Source organism: Dendrobates tinctorius, unplaced genomic scaffold (genome assembly GCF_039654945.1).
Source record: "Dendrobates tinctorius isolate UK_male_01 unplaced genomic scaffold, ASM3965494v1 ptg000038l, whole genome shotgun sequence".
Lineage (NCBI taxonomy): Eukaryota > Metazoa > Chordata > Amphibia > Anura > Dendrobatidae > Dendrobates > Dendrobates tinctorius.
This window is the reverse complement of record NW_027361706.1, coordinates 7,338,554-7,362,500: the sequence shown is the minus strand read 5'-3', so window position 1 is coordinate 7,362,500 and position 23,947 is coordinate 7,338,554. Positions and strand designations below refer to the sequence as shown.

General features: G+C 42.7%; 2 protein-coding genes across 2 annotated transcripts in view; one reads left to right on the top strand and one right to left on the bottom strand.

Annotated features, from left to right (window-relative positions):
- The window catches only part of LRTM1 (leucine rich repeats and transmembrane domains 1), a 255,931-nt gene that overhangs the window by 149,148 nt on the left and 82,836 nt on the right, over positions 1-23,947 (bottom strand). The gene's annotated exons all lie outside the window — the stretch shown is intronic.
- Positions 1-23,947, top strand: part of CACNA2D3 (calcium voltage-gated channel auxiliary subunit alpha2delta 3) — a 1,008,555-nt gene that overhangs the window by 906,070 nt on the left and 78,538 nt on the right. The window contains exon 29 of the mRNA XM_073574154.1: positions 19,506-19,576. Within this exon, the coding sequence (XP_073430255.1) occupies positions 19,506-19,576 (71 nt within the window). The remainder of the gene's footprint in view (positions 1-19,505; positions 19,577-23,947) is intronic.

The following is a 23,947-nucleotide window of genomic DNA, read 5'->3' as shown; positions in this document are numbered from 1 at the left end:
ACATATGCGCATCCATAGGCTATAATGGCCATTTTTAGCGCAAAACGTGCGCATATGTGCGCATGCGCTTTTTTGCAGGGCCAAAAAATGCAACATGATGCGTCTGGAAAATCCAATCGCACACCCCAAAAAAACGCAGCGCATGAAAATCGCATACATGCGCTTACAAGCGCGCAGGTATGCGCACCCATGTTAAATATAGGGGAAAAAACGCATGCGCAGGTTAGCGTTTTTTTCCAGCGCTAAAAAACGCAAATGTGAAACCAGCCTTAGATATTTTATTGATCTTCCCAGACGGAATATTATAATGTCTGTTTCCATATTATGCTTATTTATCTCTTTCCAATTATTTTTTTTCCCCATTCTTGTATCCAATGAGAAATGTTTAATTACGCCCTATTCACTTGCCATATACTTCATCCTAGGTCAATATTACAAGGGCAGCTTCTCAAGTTTCATCTTGTAGCTGTAACTTTCGGTTGCTGGCAATTATGTTTTTCAATCTAATAAAACTGACATTTACAGACAATATTTTTTGAGTATTTATATGATACCAGAATGACATTCGTAGGTGTAACTATGGAAAGATACAGTAAAAGGTATTTTATATCTTACCGATCTTTGAAATAGAAGGAGGGTACCTCCACCCAAATAATAAATGCGCTCCTGAATGTTCTCGTCATTGGTTCCACGTTTTCTTTCCCTTTTGAGAGTTAGCCAGCCATTTCTGCATCACCCACATGGATGCGCAGACTCTTCTTCACGCCACACTCACACTATCAGTATTTGGTCTGTATTTTACATCAGTATTTGTAACCCAAAACCAAGAGTGGAACAATCAGACGAAAAGTTTAATGGAAACAGTGGACATAGATTTTTCCATCACTGAAATGCAAAATGACAGTTGGTGCTTTTAAAGTTCTATGGAGAATAGTATCTTTTTTTTAGTAGAACTTGTAGCAGAATGCATGTGTCCATCTCTAGCTCCTCCCCAACTGTCATCTCCTATTTTAATAATGGGAAAAACTGTATTCACTGAACATAAATTTTGGCAATAAATTGAGAGTGAAAGATCCAGGAGCAGGAAGAAGTAGATTTCTACGATAAGATATTTTTCAAAATTGCTTACTTTTCACTTGTACTATTAATTTATGAAATAAAAATTAAAAAACAATGGTAGGTGGTCATATACAGTATATTAGCCTAAAGGTGGTCAACAAAGAAGAACCTTTTAGCCGACCAATGGTACACCATCAGCGTCTGGAAAGAAATTTGCCATGTTTCAAATTTTTGCCTTATATTTGTTAGTCTACAAGCAATTTTTCTGTGAAAGACTATTCCTAGTAAGACGATTCACCTGATGTCCTCAAACATGTGTAGTAAAACAAAAATAAAAAAATCTCATCATCTCCAATCCCTGCTGTCAACCATTTAGATGCTGCTGTCCACCACTGGCAATGGCAATGAAATGGTATAACAGATCGCAGAGGAACCAGTGGATTTTCATTAAAGCCAGGAACCTGCTATAGGGCCCTTCCATCTTAGTCCACATGCAAAGTTCACTAAAATATAAAGAAACATAATAACTTTGTTATTAGTAAGGTGTTATCGGATCATGCACGGTTGCTAACAGCGTGCTTGTAAAATATGTTCAAGTGCCTGCGGCTAAATTTCATGCGGCTGTTCGACAAACTCATCCCACAAAATGCAAGCCCTGAAAACATCTATTTCAATGGAAAAATAAAAAAAAGATATGGCTCTTGGAACAAGGAGAGGAAAAAAATAGAATCTCCAAAAAAAGTCCATGTCTTTAAAAAGTTTTACAATATTTTAACAGTACATTAAAGTGTCAAAATAAGAGGAAAAGTAACAAGGACACAACTTTACCTGATATAAGTGGCACAAAAACAAAAAATGCTGTGAAATATATAATTTTCGTTGTTGAATGATGTCATCGATTCTATACAGAGACGACGGGTGTTATTCCCATAAAATATATCTGGTGATGTCACTTTTGTCTCATGACTGAAATGTTCTAAGAATGGAAGGCTCAGAGTTTGGCATCCTGGTAGGAGGACCCTTCATGTATTGACCTGCTCCAGTAAAAGTGAAATTTGAGTACAAAAGTAGCCTCATACTATGCAATAAAAACTCTTTAAGAATCAGCTGTGATGAGAGAATATATAACATGTCAGCTCATAATGAAAGAAAGCATATAGTCACCGGATTAATGGGTCAGACGCGCAGTAATAGGGATCTGCGTGTCCAACCTTACCTTTTCTGAAAATTCTCAGATAACAAGAACCTATTACCTCCTGGAAAAAAAAAAAATCATCAGATAAAATGGGACTAAATATAAAATGTTTCTCCAGTACAGTGGGGGAAAAAGTATTTAGTCAGCCACCAATTGTGCAAGTTCTCCCGCTTAAAACGATGAGAGAGGCCTGTAACTGACATCATAGGTAGACTACAACTATGAGAGTCAGAATGAGAAAACAAATCCAGAAAATCACCTTGTCTGATTTGGAAAGATTTATTTTGCAAATTATGGTGGAAAATAAATATTTGGTCACCTAAAAACATGCAAGATTTCCGGCTCTCAAAGACCTGTAACTTCTTCTTTAAGAGGCTCCTTTGTCCTCCACTCATAACCTGTAGTAATGGCACCTGTTTGAACTTGTAATCAGTGTAAAAGACACTTGTCCACAACCTCAAACTGTCACACTCCAAACTCTCCAATATGGTGAAGACCAAAGAGCTGTCAACACCAGAATCAAAATTGTAGCCCTGCACCAGGCTGGGAAGGCTGAATCTGCAATAGGCAAGCAGCTTGGTGTGATGAAATCAACTGTGGGAGGAATAATAAGAAAATGGAAGGCATACAAGACCACTGATAATCTCCCTTGATCTGGGGCTGCAAACAAGGTCTCACCCCGTGGGGTCAAAATGATCACAAGAATGGTGAGCAAAAATCCCAAAACCACAAGGGGGACCTAGTGAATGACCTGCATAGAGTTGGGACCACCGTAACAAAGGCTGCCATCAATAACACACTATGCCACCAGGGACTCAGATCCTGCAGTACCAGACATGTCCCCCTGCTTAAGCCAGTACATGTCCGGGCCTGTCTGAAGTTTGCTAGAGAGCATTTTGATTATCCAGAAGAGTTATATGGTCTGCTGAAACCAAAGTAGAACTGTTTGGTAGAAACAAAACTGGTCATGTTTGGAGGAGACAGAATGCTGAGTTGCATCTGAAGAACACCATACCTATTGTGAAGCATGAGGGTGGCAACATCATGCTTTGGGGCTGTTTCTCTGCAAAAGAACCAGGATGACTGATCCATGTACATGAAAGAATGAATGGGGCCATGTATCGTGAGATTTTGAGTGCAAACCTCCTTCCATCAGCAAGGCCATTGAAGATGAAACATGAATGGGTCTTTCAGCATGACAGTGATCCCAAGCACACCGCTAGGTCAATGAAGGAGTAGCTTCATAAGAAGCATATGAAGGTCCTGGAGAAGTGGCCTAGCCAGTCTCCAGATCTCAACCCCATAGAATACCTTTGGAGGGATTTGAAAGTATGTATTGCCCAGCGACATGTCCAAAACATCTCTGCTCTTGACGAGATCTGCATGGAGGAATGGGCCAAGATACCATCAACAGTGTGTGCCAACCTTGTGAAGACTTACAGAAAATGTTTGACCTCTGTCATTGCCAACAAAGGATATATCACAAAGTATTGAGATGAACTTTTGTTAATGATCAAATACTTATTTTACACCATAATTTGCAAAATAAATCTTGCCAAATCAGACTAGGTGATTTTCTGGATTTGTTTTCTCCTTTTGACTCTCATAGTTGTGGTCTACCTATGATGTCAATTACAGGCCTCTGTCATCTTTTTAAGTGGGAGAACTTGCACAACTGGTGGCTGACTAAATACTTTTTTCCGCCCACTGTATATAGATTAATAGAAAAGCTAAAAAAGTCCTATTAAACTTAGTGATTATAGGTATTGCCCTTTAACAAAAAGAGGCTGAAGTTGGAGCTGTCTTCTGTCTTACCATTAGACAGCTATGTGAGACTTCCTGCTTCCCAGCTGGTAGATACCACTTTGTGGGAGGGAAACTAGTATGAAAACTGCATATAGTGAAGTAATAAAAATGTGTTAGATGGATTCCTGTGTATTATGGAGAAGCAGGAGGAGAAGAAGGCTTGAAACGGTAAAAGTACTCCTGTCACAGCTTCTCTTTATTGAGCATTGGCTGTTTGCTTCCATAAAGAACTTAGAAAGAGACTCAGATGAGATTACCCTTTGCAGGCAGCTGATTTCTTCTTTTGCAGATTTACCCTGTAGAATCAGCTGTATATTCCTCGTTTGTATGGGCTAATTCCTCGTTTATGTGTATAATCAGAGACATCTCATTACATGACTGGCACATAACAATTTTCAGTCTGATGTGAAGCTCAGGCTCATGACTTGCATTTTCCCTGAATTAGTTTTGGTGAATTTATAAGCAGTGGCCGATTAAGTGGACTATGGGCCTGGGGCTGTTCATAAAACCTGGGCCCCTGTACCCCCCTTCCCACCTGAGCGCTGCGGTCCCCGTGCGGGAATTGACAGCCGTACGGACCGCAGCACTTGGTTTTCTGCGGGTCCATACGGAAAACCCGCCACCATTCCACCACGTGTGGACATGGCCTAAAAAGACGTTGCACATAAGCTGTAGGCCTACGGCCAATACGCACAAAATCGCCCAACGTGATCCTGGCCATAGGGGATCCACTTTAATGTCCCCACTTTAATTTGAAGTCCCCTTACTTCATCCATTGCAATCCCCTATCACCCACTCACTTCATCTGCAGTGCCGCTTCATCATTTGCAGCCCCTTATCCCCCCTTCCATTTCATCATGTGCAGTCCCCTTCCCCCCCAACTTCATGTGCAGCCCCACTACCCCATCATCATGTGCAGTTAATTTTACCCCCACCATCATGTGTAGTCCCCCTTACCCCCAATTCATCATGTGCAGCCCCACTCACCCCCCCTTCATCATGTGGAGCCCCACTCACCCCCCTTCATCATGTGAAGCCCCCACTCATCCCCCCTTCATCCTGTGAAGCCCCCACTCACCCCCTTCATCCTGTACAACCCCAGTCACCCCCCTTCATCATATACAGGCCCCAGTCACCCCCCCTTCATCATATACAGCCCCCAGTCACCCCCCCTTCATCATATACAGGCCCCAGTCACCCCCCCTTCATATACAGACCCCAGTCACCCCCCCTTCATCATATACAGGCCCCAGTCACCCCTTCATCATATACAGGCCCCAGTCACCCCTCCATCATATACAGCCCCCAGTCACCCCCCTTCATCATATACAGGCCCCAGTCACCCCTCCATCATATACAGCCCCCAGTCACCCCTCCTTCATCATATACAGCCCCCAGTCACCCCCCCTTCATCATAAACAGGCCCCAGTCACCCCCCCTTCATCATATACAGCCCCCAGTCACCCCCCCTTCATCATATACAGCCCCCAGTCACCCCCCTTCATCATATACAGCCCCCAGTCACCCCCCCTTCATCATATACAGCCCCCAGTCACCCCCCCTTCATCATATACAGGCCCCAGTCACCCCCCCTTCATCATATACAGGCCCCAGGAGCCAAGCCGAGGGAGCAGCCAGGGAGGCTGGGGAGAGGCAGAGCATCCTCCTCCCAAATGGTGACGCCGACCGACGGTGAGTGTCAGAGTCAGACTGTCAGTGACCCACCTCCCTGCCGCCTCTTCTCTTCTCTCCGAGTCGTCCTCCTCACTGTGCTCTGCCAGTCGGCCGGCCGCCGCCTCCACGCTTCTCAGTCCTGAGCGCCCACAGCACACAGAGAGAGGAGGAAGGAACTTCTGCTCCTGCCTGGGACTGCCCGCCCCCCTTCCAAGTTCCTACGCCACTGGGCGGCGGCGGGCGTCTCACACAGTGAGCAGTGGCATGACAGTCTCAGATCATATGCGATGCGATGCCGACCGACCGGATTGGCCCCTGCCTGGGCGGGTGGGCCCCCTAAAAACCTTGGGCCCGGGGCGACCGCCCCATCCGCCCCTATTAAGATCCGCCACTGTTTATAAGAATAATATGTGAATAAATATCCTATTCTATTCTATGCTATGGACCAGTGAGTTGACAAAATGTCAAAAAAGGCCAAATCCTGACAAATCCTGAACACAAAGGCTCATTCAAATGCTGTAAAGATTAGTAACCCCTGTGAGAAGCAGGGGGAATAGTGGATGAGGGCAGGTATATCTCGCCCAGATACCTTTCCTATGTGGCCTAGTCTGGTCAGTATCTCACCTGGTGACTAATGACTAATGGGAGGCAGATATAAAAGGATGCCATGTGGTGTGTTAGTTGCTCAGCCTGGGGAACACAGAGAGCATGTCTGTGTGAGCAACACTTGTGAGTGAAAGCTGTGCTTACCGTAACGCTGTTTTGGCTGGCTGGGAGAAGCCCTCCAGTTGGTAGTTAGTACGGACCCTGTTTAGTTAGTGCCGGACAGGCAAGGATTTGTTTTTTGTTTTATTTCCTATATGTTTTGCTTTCACTTGAAATAAACCTGACCCAGCGTCAGTTATGCCCGAATCCCGGCTGTGCACCTGAGTTTCATGCTAAACCCACGTGACCTTTGACACCAGCAAAGGTGATCCCGGAGTGTTTTATCACAAATTGGTGGAGAACGCGGCCACCACGTTGAAAGCATGACTGCCAAGCCTCTGCGCCTAAACCCCGGTTTTGTAGCTCTTTGGTACCCCTACCTATTATTGAAGTCCCGTTTGAGAGGATTGGGATGGATTTAGTGGGCCCCCATTCCATGGTCTGCACGTGGACACCAACATATCCTGGTCATCGTGGATTATGCCACTCGTTACCCGGAGGCCATCCCTCTGCGTAACACAGCCATCAAAATGCCAAGGAACTGGGGCATGTGTTTAGTCGGGTCGGTATTCCAAAACAGATACTTACCGACCAGGGGACTCCCTTTATGTCAAGGGTAATGAGGGAACTCTGCAGGTAGCTACAAATCAAACCGTTACGCACGTCTGTGTATCACCCTCAAACAGACGGACTGGTCGAACGGTTCAGTAAAACGTTAAAGCAGATGCTGAGAAAGGCGATAGACAAGGATGGGAAAAACTGGGACTATGTACTTCCGTTTTTGCTTTTTGCCATTTTGCCCAGTCTTCCACTGGGTTCTCGCCTTTCGACTTATTGTACGCCCGACGTCCCAGCGGACTGTTAGACGTTGCAAAAGAAACCTGGGAGGGTCAGGTCACTCCATATAAAACGGTAATAGATCATGTAACACAAATGCAGGACCGTATTACGGCCATTATGCCCATCGTCAAAGAGCACATGATGCAGGCTCAGTGAGCCCAGAAAAGAATCTATGACAGGGGCACCAAGATCCATACGTTTGCACCCGGAGATAGGGTGTTGATCCTGGTCCCCACAGCCGACAGTAAATTCCTTGCAAAGTGGCAGGGCCCCTTTGACATTAAGGAAAGAGTTGGTGAGGTAAACTACAAAGTGTATCAGGCAGGTAAAAGGAAACCTGAACAGATTTATCATGTAAATCTGATAAAACCCTGGAAGGATCGGTCTGCCTTATTAGCGGATCTGGCCCGGCCCGTCTGCTCGCATATCGTACCGGAGGTACGAATTGCAGAGACTCTCTCGGAGCGGCAAAAAATTGAAGTCAGGCAGTTTCTACTTCACAACCAAAAGTTTTTCTCTGAAAAACCTGGGCAGACTACGCTAATGAAACATGACATCATAATGGATCCTGGGGTCACCGTCCATGTGAAACCCTACAGAATCCCGGAAGCGCGCCGTGAAGCCGTTTCCTGAGAGGACAAGGCAATGTTAGAGTTAGGGGTCATTGAGGAGTTGCACAGTGCTTGGTCCAGCCCGATTGTGTTAATTCCTAAACCTGACGGCACCATCCGGTTCTGCAATTACTTCAGGAAACTGAATGCGGTCTCTAAATTTGATGCTTACCCTATGCCTCAGGTCGACGAGTTAATAGATCGGTTAGGGAAGGCCCGGCATATTATGACCTTAGATCTAACAAAGGGATATTGGCAGATCTCTCTGGCAGAGGCTGCCAGAAAGAAGACGGCGTTTGCTACACCGGAAGGTTTATTCCAGTATGTGTATATGCCGTTTGGACTTCATGGAGCGCCGGTGACATTCCAGACACTGATGGATCGAGTCCTGAGGCCACATAGGCAGTACGCTTCTGCCTATTTGGATGACATTGTCATTTACAGCTTGAACTGGGAGACTCACCTCCGAAAATGCAAGCTGTGATTGAGGACCTGTGGGGGCAGGTCAAACCGCGAACCCAAAGAAATGTCACATCGGGCTAAAAGAAGCCCGGTATTTGTGTTACGTAATTGGGAGGGGTATTGTTAAACCCCAAGTCGATAAAATTCAAGCAGTTCAGGACTGGCCACAACCAGTTAACAAAAAGCAAGTACAAGCCTTTCTGGGGATCGCCAGCTATTATCGCCGGTTCATCCCCAATTTTGCAGCCATCGCTACACCCCTGACGGATCTTACCAAAGGGAAAGATTCCATCATGGTTAAATGGAATTTAGCGGCTGAAGAAGCCTTCCATAGCCTAAAACTGGCCCTTTGCTCTCAACCCGTACTGGTGACTCCGGACTTCCGCAGCGAATTTGTGGTACAAACTGATGCCTCTGAGACCGGTATCGGAGCCGTACTGTCACAAGTGAGGGACGGAGTGGAACACCCGGTCCTCTATCTCAGCAGGAAGCTGAATAAACATGAGCAAAAGTATGCGGTAGTGGAAAAAGAGTGCCTAGCCATTAAATGGGTTATAGAGTCCCTCAAATATTACCTGGTGGGCAGAAAGTTCAGGCTGATCACTGACCATGCCCCTCTCAAGTGGATGCACTTGCACAAGGAATGGAATAGTCGGGTGACCCAGTGGTTCCATGCCCTGCAGGCCTACACTTTTACAGTGGAGCACCGCCCAGGGGTATAGATGGGGAATGCAGATGCCCTGTCCCGAGTGCACTGTTTGGTGGGTGTCATTGCTCGACCGGAGTTGTCTGAGCGGGGGGGGTATGTGAGAAGCAGGGGGGATTAGTGGATGAGGGCAGGTATATCTCACCCAGATACCTTTCCTATGTGGCCTAGTCTGGTCAGTATATCACCTGGTGACTAATGAGTAATGGGAGGCAGATATAAAAGGATGCCAGGTGGTGTGTTAGTTGGTCAGCCTGGGGAACACAGAGAGCATGTCTGTGTGAGAGACACACGTGAGTGAAAGCTGTGCTTACGGTAACGCTGGTTTGACTAGCTGGGAGAAGCCCTCCAGTTGGTAGTTAGTACGGACCCTGTTTAGTTAGTGCCGGACAGGCAAGGATTTGTTTTATGTTTTATATCCTATATGTTTTGCTTTCACCTGAAATAAACCTGACCCAGCGTCAGTTATGTCCGAATCCCGGCTGTGCACCTAAGTTTCATGCTAAACCCACGTGACCTTTGACCCCAGCAAAGGTGATCCCGGAGGGTTTTATCACACCCCCTATACACAGGACATCCTAGAGAGAAGAATGTTACTTGATAATATGAATGTAAATTCGGTCTCCTTGTAGTAGTTAAAGAAATCATCTGATTTGCTACAGCCATATTTTGGTAGAAAAATGATTATTATTATTTATTTATATAGCGCCATTAATTCCATGGTGCTGTACATGAGAAGGGGGGTTATCTTGAGATTTCATCTCCAGTAATTTTTGCATGTTTTTTCTTATAAGAGATTGATCTTCTTTCATACATTATTGTAATATACTAACAAAGCCCTTCACAGACTGCAATACCCATCACAACCACTAGGTTGCCACGCAGAGACACATATAGCATAAGCATCTACCGGCAGAGTATTGCAAAATCACTTTTTTTTTTTTTTAAAAAAGCTGGTAATCTTATTCCACACATATCAGGATATATTGAGCCAAGAGCAAAGCTAAGGAAGGACACCCCTGTAGGTGGAATGAGAGGGGAATTTTCTTTTCTGGAGGGAAGTTAATTTCATACTTTTTTCCAAGGATCGTTTTTTGTTCTGTTTTTTTTTTTTTTTTCAATAATATGTTACTTATTTGCATATTTTTTGGGGACATAATTAATGTCGTTGCATGACCAGGTTCACCATTCAGGAACATGAGAAAGCTGAATGACTAGAAAATGTCCAGAAATAACTGAATGACAACTAAATGTGGAAGATCAAAAGGACAATATCATGGATTTTATTATTAGTCTTAGGGGGTTAAAGGAGCCAATAATTGGCTGAGTGCACATTTCCTGCAATTTCTGGAGTGTTGGGGTCAGGAAGTAGGAACTAGCAGGCGCTCGTCATGGGTGTATAGGAATGGGGGCTGAGGAGGATGGGTGGTGATTTTTAAAACAAGTTTGAGCTTGCTTAGAACTTTTTTTGGGTCACTATAAAATCCCTTTAATTAAAGGGATATTCCTGTAGGATAGAGAATCACTTGATGATTACTGGGGTTCTTCCAACAGCTGGGCTATTCAATGGTCCAGATTGGTATTCCACTCTGTTCACTATCTATGGGACTTCCCCATACAGTGCTTGCCAATCTCCATCAGTCCCGTAGATAATGAATGGAGCGGAGACTGTGCACGCGCATCTTCTCTACATTCAGGATGGGGCTGAAGCCTCCAGAGCCCCAATCTCGGAAATTCTGGGCTACAGCGATTAATAAGTTATCCTTTTTCCTTTAGATATGGGCTGACTTGATTTTTCAGCGGAACAGTCCTATAAATAATGAATTACCGTAATGAAAAAAAAATTTAAAAAATTCAGAAAATGCTCTTTTCATTTTTAGAAGAATTTTGTGATTTTCTTATTATTATCCGGCAGCAGTTATACAATTATATTTATCCTTTTCGGTCTTCACTTTTTTTTTTTCCTCCGCAGCCGATATCCCTAAATATAGCAAGGTCTCCGAGTTCTGTAAGACCCCAAATATTTACTCAGCGTACAGAGGAAATGTCAGACCTGGAGGAAAATGACTTACAAAAGCATTTCTTTTCTAATGTCAACACTGCGTTCATTATTACATTTAAGAAGAATGAGCCCCCCATTCCTGCGCTCCCCTCCTCCCACCCCATTCCGGGACTACATGGATATTTCAGCCATCTGAATGTCCAATCATGACCGTACTGCGACAATAGAGATTCATTCATGGATTCCTTTCACGACATTACAGTGCAGCGGAAACTCAATCTCCCCATTTATGTTTTCGAACCAATTATTAGCGGTACTTGGGAAGTTTCTCTTTTTTTGCCGAAGGGCAGTAACTCAGACAGTCACTAATAAACAATTCAAAGCTTGGTGGTCTTCTTGATTTCTGAGCTCCTCCTGTAAAAATTAAGAGAAACGTGATCTCCCGGGTTGGAAACAATAGTTCTTTCATAAAACATTCAAAAATATTGAGGTTTTTTTTTTCTTCCCTTGAAATGAGTGATTTTGTGCGATTTCTCTGGAAGGAGTTATACTATTTTGCTTCTCATACCTTTCACTGTCATACTCACTATGGCATTTCCGCTTGGCACGGCGCACAGAGCAATACATTTATACATAAACATGTACCACCAGACATATGTATAAATACCTTGATTAAAACAAACATTTATGCTCTCCAATGATGGATGCCAAATTAGAAAGGCCCCTCTTCTACATCTATGAAGGGAGTGAGCACAGAGCTGGCTGAGAAACCCTCTATGAAATCCTGATGTGACTGATGTAAGCAATTCAGATGTTCTCCAAGAAAATACTCCATTGACTGACTCCTTAGAAATAGACCTTGTCTGGGGATTATTCAGCGGCAGCTCGAACAGATATTTCCAGATGTTAATTCTGACCTTTCAATACACAGAAAAACCTTTTGATCAGTTAAAAAACTAAACTAGGACCTGTCAGTCCAGGTGCTCAGACCCCTACAATCACTAAAATGAAGAAGAAGGAGCTGCCGGTCGAATGTTTCTATTCTCCGAGACAAAAGATGTACTCATAGACTTTCTTTCGAATCCATCTTCTGCTCCTTGGTCTTCCACCCATCAAGACTTCTCCCATATCCATCTCTATGACATTTTAAAAAAGTTTTTCGAAAAACTGTATTATCGTTTCCTATAACATTTAGTCCATGGCTAAATAATAGGGCTCTAAAAAGTTCCATTTGTTAGATGACCATGACTTTTGATGTTAAGATCTGAAATGCCCAAGACATTCTTCAAGTAATTACACTTGACCTCTACTGTATGTCAGTACCTGCCCCCTCTACTTTTGCATCCTGGGGCTATGTTGTGTCTTTGTCACAGGCAGCGCAGAGTGATGGTTATGTATTATTCTGGAAATTTAGATACCATCATGGCCAGAAGCTCTGATTTTAGGTTCCTGTTGTTAAACCAGTGAGTATCCACTGGCTATTTAAGATTCTGAATGCATGTTCTCATTGCCAGTTATAGGTTTACTGGATCTGGTTCACATATATCTATCCGCTTCTGTTTTTCTAATAGTCTCCTGATTGATCTCTGCCTAATTTTTGACCATCCACCTGCCTGATGATTCTTCTTCTATTCTGACCATCCTGATTTTGATGCAGCTTCCTGGCCATTCTTTTCCAGTTAACTCAGACCATCACACACTGAGAGCAGACAAGGCCATGACTGCAATTTATATACATGAGGTCACATGCTGAGTAGACATGCCTGGCCTCGCTCAATGCACTTGTATTGAGTGAGGCTGGACACATCCAGTCCGAATGCGGCTGTCATGCTCACACCCTGACTGGTTGGCGTGATCCAGGGGGTTGTGGCCCCACTGTGCCACAAACCAGACTACCCTGGAAGCGGCGTGACTAGGGCAGCTACCTTGGTGTTCACTGGAGCCTCTGATGGTGAGGTCAGGCTTGTGTGGCAGGTAGCTGCCTGGTGCCACTCCAGGGTGGTGTCTGGCTGTGGCTGCTGATCCCACACTGGGAAATGGAACAGACAGAGCAGACAGAGCTGCAAGAGTGCGGAGAATAAGCAGAGCCGCACGAGTACGGTGCAGGCAGAGCTGCAGGAGTGCGGAGCACAGGCAGAGCCGCAAGAGTGCGGAGCACAGGCAGAGCCACAAGAGTACGGAGCAGGCAGAGCCACAAGAGTGTGGAGTACAGGCAGGGCCACAAGAGTACGGAGCAGGCAGAGCCACAAGAGTGTGGAGCACAGGCAGGGCCACAAGAGTGCAGAGCACAGGCAGACGGAGAGGACATAAGGACAGACACAGCAGAAAAAGGAGCCACAGACAAGGAGACTGACAGACAGAGGTAGGACAAAGTTCAGACAAGATAACGGTACAAGACAAGGTACAGCAACCAATACACAGAGAGCCAAATATACTGCCTCATGGTAGGCAGAGAGGACACATGCAAGGCAAGGAACGATAACACAGGGATCAGGATATTCTGCCTCCTGGAAGGCGGACGGAGAGGTACAAGGCAAGGTAAAGAACTATAGCACAGGGATCAGGATATTCTGCCTCCTGGAGGGCAAACGGAGAGGTACAAGGCAAAGTAAAGACCAATAGCACAGGGATCAGGATATTCTGCCTCCTGGAGGGCGGACGGAGAGATACTAGACAAGGCATGGAAAAAGGACACAGAGACTACGATATTCTGCCTCCTAAAGGGTGGACAGACAGGCACAGACACAGAACAAGAAATCAAGCCTCCAGAGAAGGCAAAACATAGGACAGGACCTGGCGACTCAGCAGCAAGACACTAACTGAGTTAAGGATTTGCTCAGGCAGCTACCACCGGTTGGAGCTGCTCTAAATACTAGAGGTCTCTTGGTAATTGGTCAGGGACACATTAGACAGGTGCACCCTGATTCCATAAGAACCAGAGAGTTCTGGTGCCGCCCCCTATGCACACAAGCCAGGAAGCATGCAGAGAGCAGGCAGGAAGCAAGAGGCACACAGTATGGAGCCGGCAGCAGACAGAACACACAGCAAGGCCTGGGGCAGTGAGTAAGTTGGTGTGTGGGGGATGGGAGGCCATGCAGTGATGCCGGCAAGGTTTGTTACAATGACTGGAAGTATGCAATTCACATTATTGTGGCCACATGACCGCCCACCCGCTCTAGGCACTGGCAACAGAGAATCCTCAGAGCATGCGCTGCTAGAGTTCACAAGTCTGCAGTCACATAAAGTGACTGGAGACAAGAGCCCAAAGCCTGGACAACTCCTTTAATTTTATGCAAATCAAATATGTGTTATGCTCCAGGGTCTTGGGTCGTCGTTGTCTCTGGAGCCCATTAGGGCCGATGCACAGCATGACGTTCCTTCACGCCTTGTCAATCGAGGCATAATGTGACAGCATGACATGTGTCGGACTGTGACGTCATGTTGTCACAGGGTATAATGGGTGCCAGTGGAGCTGAAGACCCAACAGGAAGACCGGCTGCCTATGAACGAAGAGCAATCTGGCCTAAATGCACAAGGTAAATCGAGAGTCAACTTTTAAAATATTTCTTAATCCCTTGACATCCATTTTGAATCAAGCAAAATGGTAAGCCATTCAATCAAACAGCAAAAAAAAAAAAAAAATGGATTGTGGTGAATCTTATCTTCATGTGAAATTCTTGAAGAATTACTAATTTTATTAATAACCTATTTTGGTGTGACTAACTAGCAGTGTACAGTTGATGAGGTAGCAGTTGTACCTATGCCTTGATGCTTGAGGGAGCCCAAGTACCCATCAGCCACAAAAAAAGTCACCAATATTACAAAAATAAAATTATACCTCTGTCTTTTATAACAGATTAGTAAACTCCAGCCCGTAGAAATGTCGTTGTATACAATACTCAGCACCAGATCAATGTAATTCCTATTCTGATTGACTCTTACACGTAAAAGGGAATATGGTAAGTTGCAGATAAAAACCATCAATTAAAAAGACAACCCTTAATTATATCTAATGATCCCCATATTAATGTTCATGTTAAACGACATTGCACGTATCCGAAAAGCATGTTTAATAACACTTATTAGTTGCATCACATGCCTTGATTTTATTTATGCTCCTTGGAGACGAATCCTCAATTAGAGTAAATCATCATGTTCAAAGTTGACGAGTACAGATAAATGGTCCATAAAAGAAGACGGCTCCTCTTTTATTTTAAGCAAATTACACACGCCCAAATATTTTGGACCAGGTTCTAAGTTATTTTGTGGTAAAGCGATAATACTCTTTGAAATGTGAAATCTTTCCAGTTCAGCCCATAGGCTTTGGTGTCTCTAGGCTTTTCCAGGTATAAATGAGGTCAAGCCTACTGATTAATTCGCATGAAGATTGTATTAAATTGTATATTTGGTTCCAATATGTCACAAGCTTTACATTTTGCGAGGTATGGTCAAGGCACTCAAATAATTATACCAAGATTTTTCAAAATATTCCCTAGAGCACCAATATGTCCCCAGATGCCTTCAAAGAACTCTCAATAAGCCAATGTTCTCACATAGAAGATAACAGCCACCAGAAACAGATGTGTCCTTCATTACCTTTCCTTTTGGCACGAGATATTTACTCCCCAGATTGATGATATGAGATGGTTGGCTTTCAAAAATTATATATAAATGAAAGCTTTTTAGAAGTCTATAGGTGGACTACAATACTGGACCGACCAATAATATGACCAAATGCAATAACGCTTCTCCTAAATGGCGGGCTACTAGAGTTGATCAAAAAGATTTGCAGGACCCTGGTCCAGCAGCCATGTGGGAGACCATACACACCAGGCCAAAGCATTACTAACCTCCTAATACCGGATAATCCATCCTTGGTGCATGGTGGCTCCATGGTTAGCATTGTGGATTTGCAGAGCTTGGGTCCTGGGTTCAAACCCCACCCATTACAACATCTGCAAGGAGATTGTATGTTCTCCCCGTGTTTGCGTGGTTTTCCTCTGGGTTCTCTGGTTTCCACCTACACTCCGAAGACATACTAATAGGGAATTTAGATTGTGAGCCCCAATGGGGACAGTGATGATCATGTCTGGAAAACGCTGTGGAATAAGTAATGCTGGGGGTTCTACTAGTCAGAAGAGACATTAGAGATGTTGTAAGTAGTAAGAGGTTTGCAAATCAGCCATGGACTACCAATGTGGTCACTGGACAAATGTTCTGTGAATTTTTTTCACCAACTCTAGAGGTTACCTTTAGCAGGATCTAGAAAAAAGGTTATCCAAGGCAAACAACTGCTTAATCAAGGTGCTTACTCGCCACATATACTCCACTGCAAAAAAATCTGTCATTCATTTTTTTTTTAACTTCTTACTAAGAAATGAACTTTTCCAAGTTTCGTTATGTTCCTTATCACTAGAACAACCGCATGTTTCATAATACCTACTGTATAACTACCATTAGGGGACATTTTGACCCCCATTCAAAAGTACTGACTCTGGAGTAAAAATAACTTTTTTGTTGTCAACAAATTAAAGAACATTTATTTTAACTTAGTAGGAACAGTGTTAAGATCAAGTACAGCACGCATTTTCCTTTTACATGGTCATAGCATGCGGTGTCCAACAGTTAACACAAACAGTACTTTCTTCCACTTTCCCAGCGCATTTTCCACAAACTGGTTTGCTACAGCTTGCGCACGTTTTAGTTGTTTTGTTTTCGTTGCATCTTCCTACTCCACATCTTCGACGCTTGCAGATTTCTTGTCCTTTTCTTTGTGGTTCAGACATTGCGGATGATGGGCCACTTCTTTTGACTCATTTTCAGATAATTTTGAAATGTCTTCAGAATTTTCATCACTTGTCAGACCCCTCTGCTTACTCATGCTTCAAATATACGTTGGAAAAAGGGACTTGTAAGATCGCAGAAGTAATAAAACGACACTGTACAAACATGCCGAGTTGTAGCTTCAACTGTAATGTTTGCCACTGAAGTGCAGACAGAAATCGCTACAAGAGACATGGATCAAACATGTTCAGACAAGTTTAGACAAAACAAAATGCTGAATCATCCCTGATATGCAAAGATACAATTACACTCTACAACTAGTGAGAAGCACTGTGATTTTCTGTACTCTGTAATATTAGGTGACTTGCCTACTACTACTTTTATATATGGGGTCAAATTGACCCCTTCAATACTTATAGGTACGAATTGTAAAATCTGGGCCCCTGAAAAAGTTACAATTCATCTTTGTGTCCTAAAATATACACTACCATGAATAAATAAAAGTCACAAAAAGTCAGAACTCATTTGTTAAAATTTTAGAAGTTATAGGAAAAAGAAATAGCAAAAGAGTCAAAATGACCCCTCCGGTAGTTCTAGTGTTATTGTACAAAGTGCTGGTGTCTTTAAATGACAAAATCGTGACATTGTGTTTTAATTTTCTTCCCAGTCAAACACTCCATTATCCATTGTCATAAAAATAAAAATATTTCGGTCTGTGAAATGCATTGTATTAGCACAGCATGGAGGATGTTCTGGTAATCATCTGAAGAACATTCATCATCAAGTCAGAGAAAAACAATCTGTGTTGACAGCAAGATGAGAGCGCACGATTGTTCCCTGTCTCCTGCTCATCATGTGAAACATTCCTTCATCATTTAAATGTCGAACATTTGTACATAAAGCAATGTAAAATTAAAGACATTTGTAGTTTTTTGAAAATCTTAATTTCTTGAAAAGCTTTTCATGATTGTTCAAGTTTTATATATGTATATTACCCATGAAAATGCTTAAGGTGACCAAAACTTGCCGTGAAGCCCTAACCTAACAATTTATCACCTGATGTCCTACACTACCCTACCAACCTCGACATAACTGTTGGACTGGTACACCATGATTCTTGTGAACTCTCTGGTAGACCCAGACTGACATATTAATGAATCCTGAGAGTCCAACAGAAGACATTCCCATTTGGAGTTAACTTTGAAGGACACTAGTTTTAGATAAGTTGTCCAGAAAAAAATCAAACAGGTTAGGCCTCTTTCACACTTCAGTTTTTTACAATCAGTCACAATCCGCCAGGTTTTGAAAAAAACGGATCCTCAATTTTCTTTTGAGGATCCGTTTTTTTTCTCCATTGACTTCCATTACTGGCGGATTGTGACGGATTGCTGTCCGTTGCATCCGTTTTTTTTGAGGATCCGCCAAAAGTTGCTGTCCGTCACCATCCTCAAAGATTTCAAAACGGAGCTGGTAACGTTTTTTTTTCTGGCGGATCCTCCAGACACTCATTTAACCCGAAATATTCTCATTCTCTCATTCTCATTCTCTCTCTCTCTCTCTCTCCTTTTCCAGGCTGCGATTCCTTTAAACGTCTTCATTTTGCAGATCCGTCAAAAAAACGGATGGGTGGCATCCGTTGTCATCAGTTCTAAAACGGATCCAGCATCCGTCCTTTTGGCGGATTTTGACTGATGCAAAAAACTGAAGTGTGAAAGAGGCCTTAGCAACTGTGTGTTTAAATAGGTTGACCATAGTACTACTTAAATAACGTTCCTGATTCTCCCACAAATTTGATAGCTCTGTTGAGCATTTATGTATTATCTATGGAGAGAGCTGTTGTAAGACGCTACTAAACTTATCTGGCAAAACATCTGGCAAACATTATTTGGCCCAAAAAATGGTCGGGCCAAAAAATTCAAACTGTCCAATCCTTATCTTCCCCATGCACACAGTCACTTGGCACAAGGTCTAGATCCTTTGGACTGAACCACGCTTAGAGGCATCATTTGTAAGTGAAAAAGACTCTTCATGAGAGGGTGGCTTGCTACAAAACAACTCTACAGAATATCGAAAGATGCTTTGGCCCCAGTCTCATGCACATGGTACAACCACACAAGGACTCCTTACGACTCTGTACTGCTAAGCCATAAGTAGTCTGCAGGCAATTGTATGGTGACTCCTTGTGGCACCATATTATAGAGAGATTCTCACCAAGGGTCAATTCTTCTATGGTAGAGGATCTCTTTTATACTTGGTCCAGTGGACCATACCTTGAGACTTCCATGGGAATCATCCAAAAATCTGGATGGTTCAACACGATTTAGAAAAGATTGGTGTCCTTTAACCAAATAATTTTCATCTATTGTTAGGAAACTCTACTTTTATCGTGGTCGACTGTCCTTAAGGGAACTCAAGCTCTGCAAACATTTTCCCATTCCATATTTTTTGCGTGTCAGACGGTGAACAGTTTACAACTCCAGTAATTTGTCAATCACTCCGCTCAGCTCCGACAGTTAAACTGAACAGGCAGCTCGGAGCACTTAGGTGGATCATGTCAGAGGTCGCCTTGTGTAAAATGTAATGCTTGGCTGTGCAGAGCTGTATTTTATACTGAGCTCAAGTACTTGGACTAATTTATTATTCCTTCTCATTTTTCCCCAGACTGGGCGTTTTTTTGGAGAAATTGAAGGTGCCGTGATGAACAAGCTGTTAACAATGGGCTCATTTAAAAGGTAAGGATTCCGTCGAAGAAGCTAATGGTTTGCACTGTCTACATTTCAGATATGTCAAAGTGAAGGTCCGACCTTGAACGCAACAATTTTAATCTAAGTAGTCGCCTATATTTAAGGGTTTTTTTGAGATAAAAAATTCATATTTAAACACTATATTTACAAATTAATAGCGGGGGAACCCTACACTGAACCTTCACCGATTAGCCAAAATGAAGAGTAGTCTCACTCTATGTAATGAAAATCCAAACTCCAAAACAGGTTGTTTCCACAATTAGTCAATTGGTCATTCTGTCTAGTAGAATCGAAAGCCGGCAACGCACATGAGATAGTTATCAATGAGATATCCTACTGTTGTCTTCCCCAACTCCACCATGCATATAAACAATCAGCTTTGCTGAGCGATCTTGTTTTTTTAATCGGCAAAGAAAGCTGCTGTCAAAAATCTGTGTCATCAGCTTATGCACTCTAAAAATAAAAAGAAATTTCAGCTGATTGACTCCTCCTTATTTCCCTCCACCCACAAATAATCAGTTGGGAGGATGGTCCTACCAAAATTAACAGACTCAACTGACTTTTTTTTCTAGTGTGTGGCCATAAGGAGCTACTTGGTATCCAGTGAGTCAGCAGATTTTTACTATGTAATCTGTGAGCCGGATCAGTTAGGGGCAGAGACCTTGATTCTAGTGATGAGTCACTTACTAGGCTGTAAAACGTGTTTTGCTGTTTCAAACAATCAGTGTTTTATCAGCAGGAGATTATCAATACAGGACTAGATGTCTTGTGCCTCTTGGTCCAACTTCCACCACAGATTAGTAGCTATCAACACAGAAAGCTTCCAATCAGTGGGGTGGGCTGAGTTATGCACATCTTAGGATTCCGAGTTCTTCTACATCTGCAGCAGAGAAAACAGGGATTCCATTACAGCTACTGTACTCAGTAAACCAAGTGATACATCGCTGGAATCAGGGTCTCTGTCTCAACATCAGACTGCTGTCAGATTACATAGCAAAAAAAACTGCTGACATATTCCATTTACCCATTATACAGGGATTAGGCTGCATCAACAGAGTCAATGTTGCCTTGTAGAAGGATTTGAGAGAGTTTACCAAAACAAGATGACAAAATATGAACTAAAGGCCAAGGTCAAGGATACCTGGTTCATAATTGAGGAGAAACAAGCAGAGTATTAGAGAATATAAAGAATTAAACCACTAAATAGTCCAAGCTCAAATTCGAGCATTAATCCAGAAGAATAGTAAATTTGTCAGCAGACAAATAAAAAGTCTATAATAGAATATTGCATAGAATCTGCATAAAATACAATAACAAAGTCCAAAGCAGAAAAAAACAATTTCAATACTTTCATCATGTCACTAAAAATCCTTAAACAGTAATTAGGCCTAGTGGTTTTTTTTTCCCATTTTTTACTTTTATCTATTGATTGTATTTACTTCTCTGATTTTTATCTGTTGTAACATTGATTTTATCTTTTGTACATAGTACATTTTTACGAGACCTTTTCTCCCCATATTTTTACATGCGAAGAAGCGATTTTCCCTGACATCACATTTATATATTGTGTTCATAAATATACTTTTTATTTGTAATGTTTCAATAACTATATAGTCACCGGTGGAATATTCCGTCGAGCGCGTCAGGTTTTATGTTTCTGCTGTGGATTGAGACAGTAAACGTAACACAGCATCAAAAGCAGGAAAGCACTTTGTAGTTAGGTAATTACTCAAATTTCCTTTTTCCTTGTCAAACGGCATTGAAGTTTAACACAGTACACAATGTAAACATGACTGTACGCTGCCGCGACGGCAGAATGGGGCCGCTGCATCCGAGCTGATCTAAGTACTAAAATATTTTTTTCGCTGAGGGTCATAACTGCACAGTGTCAGTTCATACCTACTATTATTCTTCTGAAAATCCCATCTGTCAATTCAGGTATTTCAAAGGTTGAAAGCGTGAAATTGGCCTGAGATGGTCGCTGGCTTGGGTTATTTCTTCCTGTACAGTAAAGAAGAATTCTATATTTTACTTATATACATCTAGTATTCCAAGACCATGCTTGTGTCCTTATTAAGGCCATCTTGCCTGGTTCAGACCACCTCACTTCTGTCCACTATAAGAATATTTAAAGAGAACCTGTCATCAGGATTTTCCTAAGTAAACTACAGCCACTGTCAGGTTGGCACCATTATACTGATTAAAATGATACCTTGGTTGATGAAATCCGTCTTGTAGTTCTTGTTTAATCTGTGTTTGAAGTTTTGAGTTAATGATCTGCTCATGCTTCGGGGCAGGCCTGAACCTTCAGTAACTTGCCTCCTGTTTTAAATACGGCACCTGCGCAGATAATATTGTGGTCTTAAAAAAAATTGTCTCCAAGAAAATGTCAGCGGCACATGTGCAGCAGCATCTATCGGCAAACGGAGCTCTCAATCTGATCATGCGCCGCCCACTGTGTACCAAGGACCAATGAAAGCGCACATGATATCCTCTCCTTGTGCGCTTCTGCACTGGTCCTCGGTATACAGTGGGTCTCGCATTCACAGATTGAGAGCATTGTTTGCCGATAGATGCTACCGTGCATACGCCGCCTGCACCATTTCGTTGGAGACAATTTTTTTTTCTGACGACCACAGTCTAAACTGCGCAGATGCTGTATTTAAAATAGGAGGCAGGAGTGACCTGTCATTTAAGTCCAGAATGATGACGATAAGGCAAGAGCACCAAAAAAAGATGCGCCCACAGGTCCACCCCAAATCACACGCATACCTTTATACCTTTAACTCAAAACTTTAACGACAGATTAAACAAGAACCACAAGGCGGATTTCTTCAACCCAGGTAACATTTTAATCAGTACAACAGCGCCGACCTGACACTGTCTGTAGTTTACTTAGCAAAATATTCCAAATTCATGGCAGAAATTTAACAGTTCAAAACAGCACACAATTAAAAATCTATTTATTCCATCGTAGATAAAAGCTGCAATGACACATAGTACATGGATGTGCTTATATTCAATGTCTGGTACAGCAACTCTCTGCAAACGCTGAATAACTGAGCTCAGCGGCTCTGAGCTGCTCCCGCCGTCAACCCACACAGAGCCGTTGAGCTCAGTTATTGGCTGCAGACACCAGGAGAAGCACTGGACACAGGGAGGAAGAGTAAAGTAGAGCTTGAATATCTAAAAAACAAACTGCAACCAAGGGACATGGGTTTTCTAAATTTGGAAAACTCCTTTAACATGTTGTGAGAACTACTTCTTAATAGGGTCTGTCCTTATACAGTCTGATGCTCCATAATATAAAATAGTAAGTACAAAGTCGTTAGACTACAAATTAATCATAGAATCATAGAATCGTAGAGTTGGAAGGGACCTCCAGGGTCATCTGGTCCAACTCCCTGCTCAAAGCAGGATTCGCTAAATCATCCCAGACAGATGTCTGTCCAGCCTCTGTTTGAAGACTTCCATTGAAGGAGAACTCACCACTTCTCGTGGCAGCTTGTTCCACTCATTGATCACTCTAACTGTCAAAAAGTTTTTTCTAATATCTAATCTGTGTCTCCTCCCATTCAGTTTCATCCCATTGCTTCTAGTCTTTCCTTGTGCAAATGAGAATAAAGTTGATCCTTCTACAATGTGACAGCCCTTTAGATATTTGTAGACAGCTATTAAGTCTCCTCTCAGTAGTAAGTAAGTTAGTAAGAGTACAGTGTAGAATACAGATTTCTTAGAGTACAGATTAGTAAGAGTATAGAGTAATAAGAGTACAGAGTAGTAACAGTACAGAATTACAAGAGTATAGAGTAGAATACAGAGTAGACGAAGTACAGAGTATCAAGAATAAAGAGCAATAAGAGTACAGAATAGTAGAAATACGGAGAAGAATACAGAGTAGACAAGGTACAGAGTAGATATAGAGTTGTAAGAATGCAGAGTTGTCAGAGTACAGAGTAGTAACAGAACAGAATTGATAGAATACAATGTACTTAAAGTTCAGAGTCGAGTAGTAAGAGTACAAAATAGGTAGAGTACCATGTCATTTGAATATAAAGTAGTAAGAACATAGAGTAGTAAGTGTACAGAGTAGTTAAAGTGCAGAGTGCTTAGAGTACAGAGTAGTAAACAGGTAGGAAGGAGATGTGGCTGCAAAAAAAAGGGACAGGCAAGGGAGAACCTCAAGAGGTGCACAGTTCAATAGACAGGAGCAGACAGTTCCAGCCTGGCATGAATTGCCACAAATCTGGCACAATTTGAATAGAAAGCATAGACTTCATAGCTTATGCTTTTCATTGAATCCACTCTCTCATCTGTGTATGCACTCAGCCAGGAGCTGTGCGCTCCTGTCTGCTAAGC